General features: G+C 53.3%; 6 protein-coding genes across 6 annotated transcripts; 4 read left to right on the top strand and 2 right to left on the bottom strand.

Moving 5' to 3' along the window:
- Nucleotides 1-41: 41 nt before the first annotated feature.
- N7532_011076 (uncharacterized protein) lies at nt 42-791 on the top strand (the record flags this gene model as incomplete). Its single annotated transcript, XM_056623567.1, has 1 exon — nt 42-791. The coding sequence occupies one exon, from the start codon at nt 42-44 to the stop codon at nt 789-791; it is 750 nt and encodes a 249-aa protein (XP_056468555.1).
- Nucleotides 792-1138: 347 nt separating this feature from the next.
- On the bottom strand, nt 1139-2323 carry N7532_011075 (uncharacterized protein; the record flags this gene model as incomplete). The annotated part of the gene is made up of 1 exon (XM_056623566.1): nt 1139-2323. The coding sequence occupies one exon, from the start codon at nt 2321-2323 to the stop codon at nt 1139-1141; it is 1185 nt and encodes a 394-aa protein (XP_056468554.1).
- Nucleotides 2324-3039: 716 nt separating this feature from the next.
- On the top strand, nt 3040-4267 carry N7532_011074 (protein-histidine N-methyltransferase; the record flags this gene model as incomplete). The annotated part of the gene is made up of 3 exons (XM_056623565.1): nt 3040-3189; nt 3242-3523; nt 3614-4267. 3 exons carry the CDS (start codon nt 3040-3042, stop codon nt 4265-4267), a joined length of 1086 nt encoding a protein of 361 aa, XP_056468553.1.
- A 181-nt stretch (nt 4268-4448) lies between these two features.
- Nucleotides 4449-5118, bottom strand: N7532_011073 (putative NADH-ubiquinone oxidoreductase 178 kDa subunit; the record flags this gene model as incomplete). The annotated part of the gene is made up of 3 exons (XM_056623564.1): nt 4449-4602; nt 4656-4900; nt 5005-5118. 3 exons carry the CDS (start codon nt 5116-5118, stop codon nt 4449-4451), a joined length of 513 nt encoding a protein of 170 aa, XP_056468552.1.
- Nucleotides 5119-6427: 1309 nt separating this feature from the next.
- On the top strand, nt 6428-10051 carry N7532_011072 (uncharacterized protein; the record flags this gene model as incomplete). The annotated part of the gene is made up of 2 exons (XM_056623563.1): nt 6428-8910; nt 9091-10051. 2 exons carry the CDS (start codon nt 6428-6430, stop codon nt 10049-10051), a joined length of 3444 nt encoding a protein of 1147 aa, XP_056468551.1.
- Nucleotides 10052-11199: 1148 nt separating this feature from the next.
- On the top strand, nt 11200-14961 carry N7532_011071 (putative C2H2 finger domain protein; the record flags this gene model as incomplete). The annotated part of the gene is made up of 1 exon (XM_056623562.1): nt 11200-14961. One exon carries the CDS (start codon nt 11200-11202, stop codon nt 14959-14961), a length of 3762 nt encoding a protein of 1253 aa, XP_056468550.1.
- Nucleotides 14962-15014: the final 53 nt, after the last annotated feature.

The following is a 15014-nucleotide window of genomic DNA, read 5'->3' as shown; positions in this document are numbered from 1 at the left end:
AGGCACTCATCATTCTCAAGGTTCAACTTTCACAAGCTCAGATGGCGCAAGACTCTCAAGGTCAGGTCGTCCAAGAACAGGCCGCTGAAGGCCAAGTCGTTGCAGACCAACCCACTCAGAAACAAGTTCACCAAGCACAACATTCAAAGCCATCCTCCCTCTACAACCTCTTCTCAACAATCCCATTTTGTTACCGAGCCCTCGCAAGAAGGCTACTCCCAACACACCGCATAATTCAACTCTACCTCGAATCCGGTTCCCAGGATGTAACATACGACGAAATGAAACTAACAACCATGATTGATTCCTTCCACGCTGGCAAACTGACCACTGACCAAAAGGTCGAGCTCCGCGAGACCCTACTCGCCCGCCTGAATCTCAACGAAACAGTCAATCTATATGTCGAAGTTCTAGGTATTAACCAGCTCCCGCCAATCGAGCAGTGGTGGGAATATCAGTACTCGGGATCTTACAGCTGCAAGGCTTTCGTCCGTGCTTACTGGTATATTGGTGAGTCGGGGTTGCTGACCGTTCCCTTCCATGAGAGTGGTCATCGGTATCTGTACTACCAAAGGCCGGCTCGTTATCTAGCGGCTAGCATGTGTCTTGCTAAATATCGGAAGGAGGATATTAAGTGGGCGCTGAGGTTTCTGTATCAGAATTATGATGTTTATGCTGGGTATGGGCTTTTGAAGCGGGCAAATAAGGCGCCTAGTTATTTGTCGAAGGCTTTTTATCGGGTTGAGATGAATGCCTTGAAGAAGGTGAAGAGATCTGGTCGGAGGTGGTAGAATGAGCTGAAGTCACCTGCTTAACAAGTTGTGCTTGGAGATTATTCGAAATTCCTTTGTATTTTGTTGGCTTTTTTCCCTTCAGCTGATTGGGTTTGTATAATCGCATGTAATCTTTTACTGCTGAAATATTCAGATGAAACTCGCAATTTCTGATGAAAATTTGGATTATCCTGGAGCAATTTTCAATTTCAAAGCTAGTAGTATAGAAGCTACAAACATCATTGACGAGGGGCTCTCTATTCAATTCCACGTCCTCGTATCTGAGTTGAGAGCAATCCGTTGCTGTGTGAGTCCATCTGACGACCTCAGCCTTCACACGATTTGAAAGTAAGCCCGCTCCCAATTCAGATATCAAGGGTATCCGTATCTGTAAGCTCGAGCAAAGAAAAGTTGCTCTCGCTCGGTGTTGCACCGCCAGAAGGGGCCTCCATCTCAGTCTCATCGTCTGCCAAATCCTCGCTCGTGTGTGATCCTTCAAAAGCGTATGCCTCCGGCTTTTCAGGACCGGGAATCTTAAATGAAAGAACGGAGCCGCTGTGCTTTCTCTCCTCCATGGTCGCTTTCCACTCAGCTTCTGGCACGGCCACAGCTCCATCGATCATTCGATTAACATGGACGAACATATCCGTAAACATCATACTAGACATATTGGAGGGGTGCCCTGAGTACCTGTTCTCCCATTCCCACTCGGCTTTTGTGACCATGTAGTCAACCTTTTGGCTCAAATCGGAGAGCCTCTCGGAGGATGTCATGGCGTCGGTTTTGAGGTTTACATTCGTTCCCCGCTTTTCGACGTGCGAGGTCGCGACAAGAATGTCAACTTTATACTTGATCAAAGAGATCCTTGTCTTGATACTTGAGATCATATATGAAAGCGCAGATGTATCAGTGAAGAGGTTTCCCTGGGATGCCAACTTGGCGTTTTCACGCAGCATGGTGATGACTATTTGGTCGAAGCGAGAGAGACTTTCTGAGAGCGTCGACGTAGAGACTATGAGGCTTTCCTCTTCGGTTTCTGTCGTCATGGCAGCGAGATCTTGCTCAGGAGTGGCGTCTTGCTCTTCGAAGGGTGTAGTCTCGTGGTTTCGTCTCTTCGTTCTTGCTTTCTCAGCTTCTGCAGTCATGGCGTCAACCTTTTGTTCAAGGATGGCGACTTTCCCATTCAGGGCTGTGGCCTCTTGATGATCTCTTTGCCGGTTTTGCTTCTCGGCTTCTAGGGTCATGATGGCGAACTTTTGCTCGAGTTTAACAATTTTCTCTTCCAAAGCAGTAGTCTCGGGAACCAAGGTATTGCAGTGGTGGCAGGGTGTGTAGTGGTAGCCTGAGTTTGTAGAGGTGGAGTTTTGACTCTTTGCTTGGTCCATCACTTCTCCGACGCGCTGCTCAAATCCCTCCCGGCATGCCTTTTTGTATTTTTTGGCATTTTCAAAAACCTCAATGCAGTTGCTTTGTTTCATGCATTCGCATGCGTAATCTCCAGCAAGAGGGGCCTCGCTTTCCTCTTGGTCTTGATCTTTCTGTGTGTCCATCTTATTTTGCTATGGTCTGTCTTCCAAATGGCTCACCAGTGCTGAATCACGTATTGGAAGAGAAAGGAGTATCCACTATAAAGCAAGAGTTTCAAATAATGAGTTTTCGGCCAGTAAATATATATTCATCTCATCGAAGTGGGATGAGAACAACTTTGATGCGAAGGCGGAATTATCAAAGGTAGACATAAGAATGACACGTATATATGCAAGCTGTGTGTGATATTTCGACTATGCTACAGCAGTGCGATTCCGACTCCAGAAATAGCGATTCAGAGAAATTCATCCATGGATGGGCAAAGCTAAAGCATAAATACAGCAAGATTGGCCGGCCTGTAGTTAGTCAACCCTACTCACACAGCTCAAGACAAATGTAGCAGATGAAAAAGAAAACGTCTTGATTGCTTCATTTATTGATTCCTTTAGCAAAAGTGATTGCTTGGTGTTGTGCTGGCCGCGATTGAATAGATCGCCATTTTGGGCAGGTGGGCGGCTGATTAGTCATCGACATCGAATTGCCGCAATTTTTGGTGGTATGGCAGTTTCGGAATAGATCAATTCACGACTGCCATAATATCGGGACAGCTTGAAAAAAGCCGTCGCTTACCATAAAGAGGAGGCAGTCTTTTGTTCTGTGAGAGAGTTCATCCACTAAGGACTACTCCGACCTACTTGCCAAATATCTTCCGCAGCAACCATTAACATCCCACCTGAAAATGGCCTTCAGCTTCGGCTTCTCCGGGGACGACATCGATATCGATGATACAGAACTTAATAATGAGACTCCGGATGTTGCTGTTCCGCAAGGGAAGACCAACTTCCTCCCAGAGCTGGTAAAAGCCAATAAGCATGATATGGATGAATGGGTACGTTTCCCACAACCACCTTTAGCGTCAGCACATCCTAACGAAAACATAGCTGTCAATACTCCCATCACAAATATCTTTCAACACATTGGCAATCGGTGATACACCTATTACCATTTCCCGCCGGGAGATATTCGACATCCGAACTCAATTGATGGCCGAAGACAGCGAGGGCCACGACAACGAAGAGCTTATCGCCGGCTTGGAAGAAGGCGATCTGAAACCCAATTTCTACGAGGGTGGTTTCAAAACCTGGGAATGTGCCCTCGACCTGGCCAAGCTGGTCACCGGCGAGACTTCCGTCGACGCGCAAACAGACGTTCACATCATCGAGGTATGTACATCTGTGTAACACTGACCATTACCATTGTGGTGTTTAGTTCTCAACCGTGGAATACACCGCTGACATTCTATTTCTGCACAGCTGGGCGCAGGAACTGCAGTCCCATCACTGGCTCTGTTCGCTCACGCCCTTAGCCAGACTGAGTCGACGCAACGCAAGACTCGTTTCACATTTGCAGACTACAATGAATCCGTCCTGCGCCTCGTCACGCTTCCGAATCTCATTCTGACGTGGCAGAATAGCCAGTCACAGACTGCTACATCGGTTGTGGGCGGGGAAGTTCCTCCGGCCCAGGATGAGGAATTGGATATTACGCCCGAATTGCTAGATGCTTTCAAGTCGGACCTGGTGCGACGAGGGATCTCCCTTGAATTCATCTCTGGCGCTTGGTCTCCTGAGTTCGTCGATTTTGCCTTCTGTTCTCGTGGCAGTGAAGAATGTCAGACTCTGGTTCTTGCGAGTGAGACGATCTACTCGCCTTCCTCGCTCGTTGCATTCTCAGAAACGCTTTTGGCATTGCTGCGCCACTCTAGCACTGCCTCGAGGAAATCGAGGGCTCTCGTGGCTGCGAAGAAGGTCTATTTTGGCGTTGGTGGTGGCGTGGATGAGTTCCTTTCTGTGCTGAAGAATGTGTGTGCTGATGAGTTGGAGGTTCAGCAGAAGGTGGATGTACAGTTTGAAGGTGTCGGTCGGGTCGTGCTGGAGATTACACCGACTGCCAATGCTGTGAAATAGACATTAGGAGAAGAACCTCCCGTATATGGAATGAATACCCAAGAAAAGCCGTCTTCAAACAAATGGAATTCAAATGATCAGGTGCCGGAATGAACCTCCCAATCCTAACGTATATGTACATGTTTTAACCCCATAATGCGCATGCCTTTCGCAGACAGCCAACCCAAGTAGAAAAAAGGTCTTATTTGTAGAGATAGTCGACCTCGCCATCCTTCATCCGAGCGACCCGGGCCTCCTCAGCCGCCTTGTTCTCGCGCTCGTAGTAGGCAACGACCTTGCTCAGGTCGGCCTGGGAGCCGGGAGCAACGTTGATGATAGGGATAGAGTTCATCATACTGAACAAACATGTTAGTCCTAAACAAACCAACCGAAACGCAAAATAACATACTCGTTCTGTCTCATGGGAACGAACTCGCGAGGTCCTTCACTCTGGAGCAAGTGGCGGTCCTCAGCGGCCTTCTCCAGAATAGCGGTGCGAATAGCGTTACGCTGCTCAAAGGTCTCTTGCGAGGGGGTCCACTTGGCAATGAGGTCGGAGATAAACGAATCGGAGCCGGACTCCTTCTGGGCCGTGGTGAAGCGGTACAGGAGGTATGCGGAGGCGAAGCTGCCGACGGTGATGTAGAAGCTGCGCTGTTAAGTGAAAACTACGAGTTAGCAAGTCCATTGCGCGACAATTGCGGTCTGTTGGGACGCATTGAAGTCTCGAGGTCGGGTCGGCGGGGGAAGGAGCTTACGCCCAAGCTTTCGTTCACAGGCTCGGCGTGGGCGTGAGAGGAGCCGAATCGGCGAGGAACCTGGGTGCGCAGCAGCTGCCGCGACGAGGCAGCACAGGTCCGGGCGGCGAACATGGCTGTTGGGGATAATTGAGGAAAGTCGGGTTGGTGATGACCCTTTCCGCGGCGATGATAGGATGAGGTTGCGAACCGAATAGATCACGTGAGAATTACGTGATTGGGACTAGCGTGCCTCACTTTGTGCCTCATCCTGTTAGCATGCCTCAGGCAGCATACCGAAGTACTCGGGTCAACATGGAATCCCGTTGCAGAATTCAGCCCGGTTCATTCCATGTACTTGGTCGGTGGTGTGATGCGATTCAATGTGAAACCCCCCACGATGCGATATCGTGCTGCTGCATATGCATGCCCATCGAGCATGGAAGCGCCGTGATCCCGGGGCCGGGGGTGGATGCAATGGGCTCGATGGGCTCAGATGACGATGCCTCATTTCTCCAGCACTTGCTAAACAGCATGTACTACTATGCGGACTAGCCCTTGCGGAGGTACAGACTAACCCGTTCGCTGCGATGGACCACCACTCAGGACCCAGAGACCCGGGTCGTTTCTTGCCCATCGCTGCAATTGCTGCAGGTCGTGTCGGGCTGTCGATTGAACATGTCAGCTTTGGGAGTCCCCACTATTGCCCTACGATTTACTTGTTCACTTCGCCTGAACCTTTTGGTGCCCAATGACCCCATGGCGCACAACAATTGGTCTCGCTTCAGTTCGGAATCGAATCTGTTCGCTTCGCCCTCCGAATTCTGGGTCCGCCGATCAGCGTTGACGATGCTAACTGTCGACCCCGTCGGCCTAAAGATGGAGTCCAAACAGCCACTAAGGTTCGGTCCGCTGCGCCCTTTCCCAATAGGGTCGCACATTTCGACGCTTCTACCTAGGGTATAGTCGTGTTGCAATTGAATTTCCTTGTCGCCGAGTGCGCCCTTTTTCCTTCCTACCTCCTTGAAATTGAGATTTGGACTTGTCTTCCTTCAACCTTTGCCTAAAAGGTCTGCGTGCGGGAAACGGGCAGCCTCGCCTTCGTGTATCGCACCCATTTGTGCCCACTCGTCTGAACTGGATACGCCCAGTCATTGCACTCTGTGCCCGAAGGTCGAGCACGTCACGCGTCTGACATCTCATTATTCTTAGCGATTTTCCGAGCCCCTGTTACTTCCTTAGACTGGCTAGCGTTTGGGCTATATCTTGAAGCACCGCCAGGGCAACTTGCAAATGTACAGTGCAGAGTGAAGCCCCATGAATCACCCGACGCGGAATTTACTCATCGCATTATTGAATCTACTACTACAGTGATCCTATTGGAAACACGTCTTTCCACCATTCTACCCAGACCATAGACTTGGGCACGCATCATTCAAACGTGATGGGAGCGGGTGGCAAGAAGGCGAAAGCCAAAGATAAAAATGGCAAGGCCGGTGCAAAGCAGCAGAAGATTAAGAAGACCAAGAGTCCGGAGCCAACAGAAACCCAGACGACAACTGAATCCTCGACTCCTGCCAGCCCGGTTCCTGTTGCACAAGAACCCGAACTTGACCATTCATCGGAACCGGCAGTACTTGATCAAATCTCTGAAGCCGTCGAACCTCATCCAGAACCTTCTGCAGTGCAAGCCGACCATGAGGAATGTTCTGAAGTACCGCCTGTACATGAAGCCTCTGATCAACCACCCGCTGTGAAGGCAGACTATTCAGATATTGCAGCTCCCGTGTTGACTGACAAAGTCACGCCCGAGGCTCCTATTGAGCCGGGAGAGAGTCAGAGGCCATCCGAAGAGCATCAAGAGGAACTTGAGGGTCAAAATATCCACGAAGACCAACACCTTACCGACGACCAACAGCCTGTCGAAGACAAGCAACCTATCGAAGCTCAACAGCCCATCGAGGCTCAACCTCAACCGGATCAGCCTGCGGACGATACCCCCAAACCGGGATCAAGAGCAGTCACTCCCGTGACCGCTCCATTTGCACCGTACTCGCCTGTACCATCTCAGGTACCGTTGCCATCGCCATCTCTGACTGAGGCTCGGTTTATGTCCAACGGCTCACCTGAAGCCCGTTTCCATCCATCCTCTCCGGCAGTCGTCCGCTACGCTTCGCCTGTCCCCTACGCTTCACCAGTGCCCTACGGCTCACCAGGACCATACGCCTCACCGGTGCCCTATACACCACCATATCCATACACATCACCCTACACATCGCCTTACGCCTCACCCTACATCTCACCGGTGCCCAAAGTCAGCAGCCCACTGGCCCGTTCTCATTACCCTTATATGCCTCCAGCCATGCCTTCGACAATGTCTCCCACCGCAACACCACCTCCACCCGCGGCCCCAGCGCCCCCCATGGCTCACATGGCTCCTCCCATGACCCCTTCAATGTCCATGGGCCCCCAAATGGCCCCACCTGCACCACCATCAATGACCCAGAGCTATTCCACCGCTGCGCATTCTCCAGTCATGAGCTCTGCTGGGGTTATACCTCCCTATGGGACCTATCCTCCGCCGCAGCAAAGCCCGCAATACATGCACCGGAGCTATGGCGTGTCAGACCAGCAACCATATGCATCGGCGTTCCAGGCCATCCGCGATCTGGGCAATGGCTCACAAAACGAGAACGGCACGATTTCCCCGCCGGAAAACGATGCCGAGCACATCGAGCTTCTCAAGAGAATCCAGTCTGCCATTCCGGACATCAATCGTCTGCTGCATGGGTTCCAAAATACCCATAGCCGACTCAACAGCCGCGAGGCGGAGATAAAGCAGATCGGCAATCAGCATGAGCAAGCATTGATGCATAAAGAGTTCTACATCGAGGCCCTGCAGTCCCAGATGAAGAAAACCGCCAACGAAAGTGCGGAGGAATGTGCCAAGCTCAAGAACACGATCAACGAACTCCGGCTCGAGCTCGGCAACTTGCAGGAAAAGCAAAAGGATCTCGAGGATGGACTTTCTTCTCATCAAAAGTCCAACGAGGAGCTTTCTTCAAGCAAGAGTGATCTCGAGGCTGAACTTGTTAAGTTGAACGCGAGCATCGAGGAGTCCAAGGCTGCTCACGAGAAGGAGCGGCAAGAGCAGAAGGAGGAACATTCCAAGGCCCTTGCGACTCAGAAGCAAGAGCTCACTGAATTGTTCGAGGAGATTAAGAATGAAGATGAGAAGGCGGCCAATGAAGCCCTCGAAGCCCGGGAGAAAGATCTCCGTGAACAGCACGAGGCTGATAAGGGCGAATGGGATAAGGAGAAGTCCCTGATGCAGGATACCTTGGAGACGCATCGCAATGAGCTGGAAGCTATCAAGACGGAACTTGCGTCGAAGATCGCTACCCTCGAATCCAAGGAGACGGAGCTGGAGTCGCGCTTGGCGGAGCTCAACACGGTCCGCGAAGAGGTTGCTTCGAAAGTGGCGGAGCTGGAGTCAAAGGAAAAGGAATTGCAGGAGACTCGTGAGCAGAACACGAAGGAAATCGAGTTGCTGCAGAGCGGCCATACCGGTGAAATGGACTCCCTTCGTCAAAGCCACGCGGACGAATTGGCTGCTGCCGCGAAGGAGCTGAACGACAAGATCGCGGTTATCGAGACTGTTCTTGCTGATAAAGAGAAGGGTTGGGAGGCTGAAAAGGCCCAGTTGGTCCAGCAGCTATCTGAGAAAGATAGCGAGTTGATGAGCTCGGAGCGAGAGAAGGAGAAGTTGGAAGGGGATGGCCTCATTAAGGAGCAGCAGCTTCAGCGGGCTGTCGATGAGATGAAGTCGACTATTGATCACCTGGACGGCGATTGTGACCGGCTGCGGAAGACGCTGCACAGTCTGGGCGAAGCCACGGATCTCAAGACCAAGGGCGATCGATTCTTGTAAGTGAGCCAGCCGTCTTGATTTCTGTTTCTATGATTTATGATCGCGACCATGATATTCATGTTCATGTCCTTCATTTGATAATTTCTTTTGTCTCTGTCACACACGTTGCATTTGTTCTCTAGACTGTTGATATCGCATCATGATAAAATGTATATGATTCTAATAAGCTCCTCTAGTTCGAACAGCTTCAACCAACTCTCGCAACTGATCCACGAGCTCTCCCAAGAACACTTCACCTACCTCCCCATCGACCCTCCAAAAGATATTTTGTCTAAAATCCCTTCCGAACTCCCCTCCTTCCTCGACAACAGCCCCGCCGCCCGCGACCTCCGCTGCGCCTACATCCGCCACTTCGTCTCCAAAACCCTCACCTACCGCGTCTTCCAGCCCTTCCTCTTCACCCTCGGCCGCCGCTACGACAAAGCCGACACCTTCTTCCAGATGCTATCCATGGACATCAGGCGCAAATCTGTCCGCCGCGAAGCCTTCTGGCGCCAGCAGACGCTGAAAGCAGCATACACGACCTCAGACGCAAAGCAATCCATCAACGTCGCGGCGGCGGTGATCGTCGACGAAATCGTCGACCACATCAAACACTTCACGGACCCCAAACAGCTCGACGCGGTCATTGTCAACGTGCGGAAGATCGTCAAGTTGGCCGCGGAAACGTGGCGACATGCCCGCGTGGAGCGGGAACTCGTCCTCGCGCTCTTCCCCGCACCGGACGCCGAGGACGTCGCGAACGAGGGATGGCAGGAGTACGGCATTGCGAAGGATGTGAGTCCGGTGCAGAAGACCGATCCTACGCGCCATGTTGTCCTCCGAACATTCCCGTGTATTGTGCGGGAGGCGGCGCATGAAGACTTTGCTTTTGCGTCGGATGAGAGGAAGAATCGGTGTGTTTACTCGCCTGGTGAGGCTCTGTTTTCGGATTCTCCGGTTGTCATGGCACGATTGCAGGAGTTGGCGAAGAAGTCTTCGGAGACGTTGGTTAATGAGGGGGGCCAGCTGTCGCCGCCTAAGACGCCCAAGGGATCGCAGGAGAATCTCCCGCTGAGAAGTGTGAGTCCGCTACCGGATAAGATTTCGGTGCCTTCGGCGCCGACGAGTCCGACGGGGCCGGTTGTGAAGGCCTAGTCATTCTCTATTTCGTATGTTTTCCACTGTTTTTCACTGTTTGATTTTGTTTCTTCGTGTGTTGTCTATGTGTATTCCTGTATCGATTTCGGATCTGTCGGATATATGGCTTTCGGTGTTCGCATCTGTTTGCAGCGTTATTGAGCGACTAGATATTGATTTCTTTTGTCTGATGTTTCCGTCTCACGTTGTTGTGTTAGGCCCATCATGATGTTAGTGTCGTTAGCGAGTGTATGGAATGAATCAGCGAGTGCTTTTTTTTTGTCTACCGACTACGCCCCCACGTAGGTACATTGCATGACGAGTACCAGTTGAGATGCATGGCACTCAGGTATAGATACATCGGGTATAGATGTATCGATGCGGTGTCTCAGGTGCAAAAAATAATCTGATCTCATACCCCGCGGACCCGCCGAGGCCCATGGGACGACCGCCACCCAAAATAAACACTTGCAAGTCAAACAAGCTCGTGGGCACTTCAGCCCTATGTGGCTTTGCAGACCCCAACGACAAATATAGAACACATTTCATCACTCCTTCCTTTAGGATGTACCTAGGGTATGCATGGGGCCAGGTCGGAGGCTCAGTGCTGCAAACACTGCAAAGCCCGCAAAAGCCCGCACAGCCCGCTCGTTTCACGATCTATTCTGCCTCGCGGAGACAGGTTATCTCAGACAGACAGTCGTCCCGACCGAGACACTACGATCGCTTCACCATCAATCCTAATGACGGCGACAAGACTGGCGATGGTGGACGGGAGTGGACGAACCTGTTCGGCCGACGATCGCGTGCCGGGCGCGAGATGCAAATGCGACGCGGGGCCAGGGCGCTAAATGAGGCTCAGTTCGCATTCTTGCCCACAAGGCTGACCCCGTCATCTTCTCTTCTTCCACTCCCCGTATGACACCATCGGACTGTGGCATTGGTACGTAAAAAAAGAATATGCGCCCGCGACACCGAGGTGCTTCCTCTCCAGCCTTGGCTCTGCTCTTTCTCGCCCCCAATTTCTCCATCTCTCCCACCCTGCGCTGACTCTCCTCGACCGGCGCACTCTCGCATCTTGCTGATAACCACCTGCAGCCCCAGATTGCCTCTCCTCGGTATAAAGCGCACGTCGCACATCGCACATCGCACGGGCACCCAGCCCGATGACCGGGTATCTATACACCTCCCCTGAGCGTCGGAGCGGTTTGCAACCCAATGGTTTCCCGGTCCCTGGCCCTGGCCCTCTCTCGCCCCCGTCAGAAGGTGCCTCGCCCCAACTGCCTGCCGTCGCTTCTGCATGGGCCAAATTGAACGCTCGCGACACTCACGCTTTCGCTTCGACCATGTCGAGCCCCCACTCGCTATCGCCCGCGGGGCACCCGCTCGAGCTCACCACTGCAGACCCGTATCTCGCGGCCGCGCCCTCCGATCCTGAAGAGACCGAGTTCCAGGCGAATGCTATTCGTCTGACGCCTGTAAATGGCAGCCCGGGGCAGAGTGTGTCGTCCCTGCATGATGGATCTGCGTCTGTCACGGGCCACTCCCATGGCCCGGAGTATTTGTCGCCGCAGGGAAATCAATATATCGACCCCGCGGCGTGCACGTCGCCGATGAATAATGCCGGATTTGTCATGCCTCAGGACATGGATCTGGCGAATGGCGTTGGTTCGTGGTCGAATGAGGCTCCCACCGTGTCGACCCAGCAAGCATGGCCCACGACGATGGCCATGGACACCTCGCAGTATCTGAACCCAGAACCCACCATCCCGAGTCCGGCCTCCCCGGCGCAGAATAATCACCTCCCCATGATGCCTGGCTCGTTTGTCAGGCCGCCGCAGCCTGGCCTTGGTCTCGGTATCTCCAATCAGACACACCCCCCGCCCCGACTATCGGTCTCGGCAGAGCATGTTAAACACGATACCACGTCGCCTATCACGAGAGGTAGGAGCCCGACCGTCACGGTCGAGTATTTCGGGCGTGGCGATTCTCCGAAAGGGGAGGGACTTGTATATGAGAGACGCGCCAGCTACTCGTCCAACCATCTATCAGTGAACGACGGCCAGGACGAGGAATATGAAGACGACCACCGATCAGTCGTGTCATCCCAATCTGTCGGACGGAAGTTTGACTCGAACTGGACTGGTCAAGGCGGTCTTGACCCGCTGTCCCGAGGCAGCGAATTTGTTCCCAGCCCCAATGACCTCAAGTGCGAACGAGAGCGCGAACAAAAAATTGACGACATCAATCGCTGGTCGGAACATGTCAGTGAGGCGGGCAGCGATGTGGGCGATGACCCGGATCGTCTGTCACGCCGACAACAACCAAATGGCCGAGTGCGGGCGAGGAGTACAGGAGATCGTCCACTCCAGCAAGAAGACTATTTCAGCCTGGGGCTCGGTGCTGCTGATCATGCAGTGCCCGGGCCCCGTCTCATGGTCCATGAGACGAGTGACGATGAGTATAGTGAGACGTCCGAAAGCACTGCTGATGTAAACGACCCCGACCGGTATAATCAAACTATCCCTGAAATGCCGTATACGTCGAGTCCCGACGAGGACGGCGTCCACATTCATCCCTGGCAGGATGCACCGCGCGATCCGATCAGAACAGAACAGATGCAGCCAGGGACTTCCTCGGCCGCCATGACGATTTTTGAACGTCGTGCCAAGGATCTAGAGACAGCATCGTTGGCTGCGACCATTGGCGATAGTATTTTCGGCTTTGAAAGAATGAGTCTATATGATGAACCGAGGAAGACTGAAAAGAGACCACGAAGTAATAGCATCTTCAAGCGTGCCCACCAACAGGCCTCGAATATGTTGAAACGACAAGCTTCGGATCTTTCGCTGGCCACGACCAACTCGCACAATGGGCCTCAGGAAGGAACACAACGCAAAGACAGCGGCGGCTCTGGTCGACATCGACTGAGTCTGACTGCGAATCGACATTTCCGATCTCCAAGCCTCAGCAATGCGCTACTGTCCATGTCGGGCCAGCTGGCCGCTGTTGGTGGTAGTCATTCCGTGCAGGCTGTATCCCCGACTCCCGAGCCCAGTCCCGGCAGAAATAGTCTGAACCAGGGCAGGAACAGCCTCAATGGAGGCAGAAATAGTCTTCAGATCCAGGCCAAGCGTGGTCGGAGCAGGAGTGAAGTTCCCCGGCCTCATACACCTGGGTTAATGGACTTGATGACTACCCACGGCGGGCCCCCGGTGGCTAGTATCACTCGGTATCAGAATCAAGAACCCAGCACGGGGCGATCGCCGGCCAGTGCTGTACCCGAGCCTGACTCGGTTGGTGCGGACGATGGTGAAGATGTGGATGTCGACGACAAGGGCATTGTGATGCAATTCCCGCCAGTGACGAGTCTCCCCGTGCCTACATACGAAGGATTCAAGACGCAGATCATGCAGTTGAACCCGCGATTGGAGCCTGCTCTACTCCATCGCTTCGCACTGTCGCAGGTCCAGCGGTTCAAGACACTTGTTGAGTTGCAGCAGAAACATGCTACTGCCGTTGCCAATCGCACCTGCAAGTCAGGTCAGTTCTGCACCGCGCTCGGTGGCAAGCCGGCCCTCTTGTATCAGCAGAAAACTCCCGCCAATTCCGAGGCTGGTCAGACTCAGTTCCGCGTTACAGACTACAGCCAAGGCGGCGACCAAACGTACGTTGTCGGCGATGGAGCTATCGCTGCAGCCCAATTCCCTCCTGGCGTCCCGCTCCCACCTGTCAGCGGACTACCCGCCCAATTCGAGTGTCCCATCTGTTTCCAAGTCAAGAAATTCCAAAAGCCATCCGATTGGACCAAGCATGTTCACGAGGACATACAGCCGTTTACCTGCAGCTTCCCAGAATGCACCGATCCCAAATCATTCAAGCGCAAAGCAGACTGGGTCCGGCACGAAAGCGAGCGACATCGTCAACTGGAATGGTGGACCTGTTCTTTCCCCGACTGTCCGCACACCTGCTTCCGCCGACACAATTTCGTCCAGCACCTGGTTCGCGAACATAAGATGATCGAACCCAAGGGGAAGAAGCCCAAGGGGTCGGCGGAAAGCGCGCAGGATCAGGAGTTCTGGAGGTTGGTGGAGCACTGCTATGGCTGCAAGCCGGATGAGACACCAAGCAAGGAGCCCTGTCGTTTCTGCGGGAATGTCTGTAACTCCTGGAAGAGGCTAACGGTCCATCTGGGGAAACATATGGAGCAACTCGCCATGCCCGTCCTGGAACTGGCGAAACAGCACACGGCCGGAATCCCTGTCGGCCCCGTAGCCTCGAATCCGTCCCAGACTCAGACGCAGACTCCTGGGTCTCAGTCTCGTCACTCTGCCCTACTAGACGCTGCACCTGCGCCAGCCCACGACCCGTCGGCTCACCTTCGGCAACAGCAGCAGCAGCAGCAGTATGCAACCAGCGACGCCATCCCCGCCGCTAGCCACAGCCACGCATTCCTTCACCCAGAAATGTCAATGCTTGGTTATCAGTCGATCCTAGGCACGCAACCATCGATGGAACCTGACGAGATCGACCACGACCTCGACCTCGACCTCGGCCTCCGAGGCGATCAGATCTTCCCCAACTACGATTTGGCTTCGGCTTCGGCTTCGTATCAGGGCGCTCCCCCACAGCAAACCACTCTATCCCAGTCCCAGTCCCAACCCCTGCATCAGAACCCCTCGACCTACCCAGGCTCCTGTAACGCCGTCCCACGCTCCCGAACCCCCGAACAAAATCCAGCCCTCCTCCAGAACTCTTATTCGCTGAGCCCGCAGTACCCGCCACATGCTCAGGCGCAGCCGCAACAGCAGCACCCTCACCATCCATCCCTCTACCTCGAACAGGGCTACACATACCAGCCCGTGGCGCAGTCGCAGAATGGCTCGTACACCTCAGCGTATACGTCAAGCTATAGCTCACGGATGTGATGATCATGATTCATATGTGTGTTCCGAATACCTTTTGCAGTATCTATGATAGC

This window comes from Penicillium argentinense, assembly GCF_028826775.1.
Source record: "Penicillium argentinense strain IBT 30761 chromosome Unknown utg000011l_segment0_segment0, whole genome shotgun sequence".
In the NCBI taxonomy this organism is placed as follows: domain Eukaryota; kingdom Fungi; phylum Ascomycota; class Eurotiomycetes; order Eurotiales; family Aspergillaceae; genus Penicillium; species Penicillium argentinense.
This window is presented reverse-complemented; position numbering and strand designations above follow the sequence as displayed.